Here is a 3277-nt window from a genome sequence, read left to right on the forward strand (position 1 = left end):
GGCTGCAACAACAATACTACAGCGAGAATTAAAGTTACGCCTTCTTTCTTTGCGTGAACGTTTGGGCGGCGTTATGCAAATCTTCCGAGATCGTGACGTAGGTATGTGGGGGTGTGTTAGAACGAGCCGTTTTAGGTAGGCGTGGTTGACTCTTAACTTTTATAAAGAATATCTCTTTGGATTTGAGACTTTAGTCTTTGCAACTTTACAGATCTTCTTTATGCACCAAGAGCTTGTAACACTCCAAAGAGAAAGGAAAAATTGAAATCGCATCATATGACCCCTTTAAAAGGGGTTAGTTAACTGAAAAACTAGTATTATTTCATCATTTATACATACTCATGTTGTTTAAAACCTGTATGATTTGAGGAGTCGAATGGACCACTTGTGGACTTTTTTTTTTTTTGGAGCTTGACAAAAGCTGGTCATAGTATGCTTGTGTTGTGTAGGTAAAAAGTCATACAGGTTTGGAACAACTTGATGAACAGTAACAGAACAGTTTTTTTTTTTTTTTTTTTTTCAAATGTCCTCTTAAATATTTATTGCTTCTTTCTGTTAGTTTGGTCTTTTTCATTGGTGATCTCTCACGAAATGGTTGCTGTAGGTTACATGCAGGGATGGCTGCTAAATGCCTTCTGCCTGCTGGTTTCCTGGGAGATGAGATGGGCTTCAGGGCACAGCAGAGAGGCGATTGGGTTTCCTGTAATTAAAATGAGAAATCCAGAGCCTGGGGGCAGATGAATGGGATCTGCGTTTGGAGAACGTAAGAGAGAAAGTGAGGGGCAAATACTGTGAATATAATACAAATGTTTTACAGAATGTAACTAAAAATATAGGTTTAGTTATTATCAATGTTAAAAACAGTGCTGCTTAATATTTTTGTAGAAGTCATGATAAAATTTTTTTTTCAGGATTCTAGATGAATAAAATAATCCTTATGAATAAAAGTATTAATTTCTTTTAAACAAACAAAACCCCCCAAAAGCTGACCCCAAAGCTTTAACAGTAGTGCATATTCTAAAATCACTTGATTATATTTATTAAATGAATTAATAATTAAATATATTTGTGTGTGATATATGTTGTGTTAGTTTCTGGCAGGTGGATTGGAGCACAGCGCTGCCTCAGTGCGGGAACTCTCTGTGAGAGTCGTCCAGGCTATGTACCGTCTTCATGGAAAAGCAGTATTGAATTTTCTGCCACCTGATGACACCAGCACACGTAAAAACATCCTCTACAAAAACCTTTTTGACTCACTCGCCAAGATAGATGGAAACACCATTGACACGCAGGTAAAACCGGTCTGAAGAGAATTGTTAGCTGTAAGTTTCATGATTGAAGCTCATGGAATGTTTGTGCGTGGGCTCAGAGAATGTTGGGATACAGCATTCATTTTAAAGTATCTCTCTTTCTCACTTTTTACTCCATAAGCCAAAAAAAGGGGCAGAAAAAGAAGATGGTGAGAAAGAAAAAGAGGAAATCAGAAGCTTACAAGAGCAGCTTGCAGTGCTGAAGGAGATCAGTGTAGGTTGTGTGGTCAGAGGTGGCCTAATCTATCTCTTCTGTTTTGTTTTTAATGCTCTCACACAAAATGATCTTCTTCACACCTGGTTTTAACATTTTCGTACCTGAAAGTTCTTTAGCTGGATTGCATTTGCACCTGGACTGAATGACTATAGAGTGGATCTCTGTTAACACATTGAGCCCTTTTGATCATCAAATGTGTGAATAGATGAATTCGTAAATGCATTAAAGGTGTGAATATGTGTTTTAGGAGAAAGGGAAGGACAATGCCAAAGTACCTGAGAAAAAAGCTGAGAAGTCAACCAAATCAGGTGTGTAAACTGGTGCATGTGTGTGCTGCCAACGCTATCTCATGACCAGTTTGTACGTATTTTACAAGGTTGCTAATTTGTATGAATTCGATTTGTCTAGACCCCAGTGACGGTTAGGTTTGGGGCTGGTCATTCGTACGAATTCATACGAATTGGGGAACTCGTTAAATATGCAGGATTTATCAAAGATCTTACGAATTCATACGAATTAGACACCTCGTAAAATATGTACAAATTGCCATGAGATCAGGTTGGTGCTGCTGTGTCTTTGTGAACTCTTAGTAAAGATCAATTCCTATATAATTGCAGTATGTTAACATTTAATTTAACATTTAATTCAACATGTTAAATTGTCGAGTTGAAAGAATATAAAGGATCAAAAATTTATATTGAGGCTTCCAGTGAAAAAATCTGATGACACATTTTTTAAACTGAACCTGCCATAGTCACATATGAACCTGAACCTGCCATAGTCACATACAGGGCCTAAAATGAACACTCGCATTAGTTTGAATCAAAATTAAAATGAAAATTGAAAACATAATATAAATTCTAATATATATATATATATATATATGTATACACATACATACATGCATACACACACACACACACACACACACATGTATATATTAATGAATAATATAAAAGCAGGGCCTAAAATGAACACTCGCCAAGCACCAAATGCGAGTAAAAATCGGCGTTGGCGAGTATATGTACCTGAAGCCCCGGCCTGAAAGCCGCGTCTTGTGCTCTGCTTCCTTCCTGCGCTTGAACAGACAAATTCACACAAAATTATGTCAAAAATGCCCGTCTCTGTGAGTATCCTAGTAAAGTAGTTGGTTCTTAAGTGAACATGAACAGCTGAGAAAAAAACCGGACACGAACCACGCGCGACGCAATGTGTCACAAGACAATAGAACCCATTATAATCAGTGATATTGTCTACACAGGATGCGGCACAGCGCGACACGACAAATTGCCGAAAATAAACAGATTCCCCATTCTGTTTCTGAAATAGTTAAAGCAACGGCCGCTTTGTCGCATCATGTGTTGACAACTTCAAGCTGCTGTGGTATAGACACGGTGTTAAAGTGATAGACACAGAATTCCAATAATCCTGCTGTTGTCTGCGTTTTTAATGTTGACCAAAGAAAATAGAAAAAAAAAAACAATCACTCACTGCTCTTGAACTTTAAAAAAGATATAAAGACTATAGTGTTATTTGATTAGCATAATTTATTAAATTTCTGTAGGCTACCTGAAAATCACTGTTAGACCTGCCTGAAATGCACGTTTCCATTTGTATCTTTGTTGTATAGTAGGCTATTTTGTGCTATTGCTTGTAATTTGATTTGCTCTTATTTTACAACTGACTATTTAATAGTCTTTAAAAAATGTAGCCTAAAAAGTTTATATTGGTTAAGCTAGTAGTTTTAGCA

General features: G+C 36.9%; 1 protein-coding gene across 2 annotated transcripts in view; it reads left to right on the plus strand.

Annotated features, from left to right (window-relative positions):
• LOC107731174 (centrosomal protein of 104 kDa-like) overlaps positions 1 to 3277 on the plus strand; it is a 33430-nt gene that overhangs the window by 20810 nt on the left and 9343 nt on the right. For both annotated transcript variants that reach the window (XM_016542175.1, XM_016542176.1), the window contains exons 14-16: positions 1092 to 1292; positions 1432 to 1524; positions 1775 to 1835. In XM_016542175.1, the coding sequence (XP_016397661.1) occupies positions 1092 to 1292; positions 1432 to 1524; positions 1775 to 1835 (355 nt within the window). The remainder of the gene's footprint in view (positions 1 to 1091; positions 1293 to 1431; positions 1525 to 1774; positions 1836 to 3277) is intronic.

The sequence above is a fragment of the Sinocyclocheilus rhinocerous genome, unplaced genomic scaffold (assembly GCF_001515625.1).
Source record: "Sinocyclocheilus rhinocerous isolate Xijiao unplaced genomic scaffold, SAMN03320098_v1.1 scaffold1600, whole genome shotgun sequence".
Lineage (NCBI taxonomy): Eukaryota > Metazoa > Chordata > Actinopteri > Cypriniformes > Cyprinidae > Sinocyclocheilus > Sinocyclocheilus rhinocerous.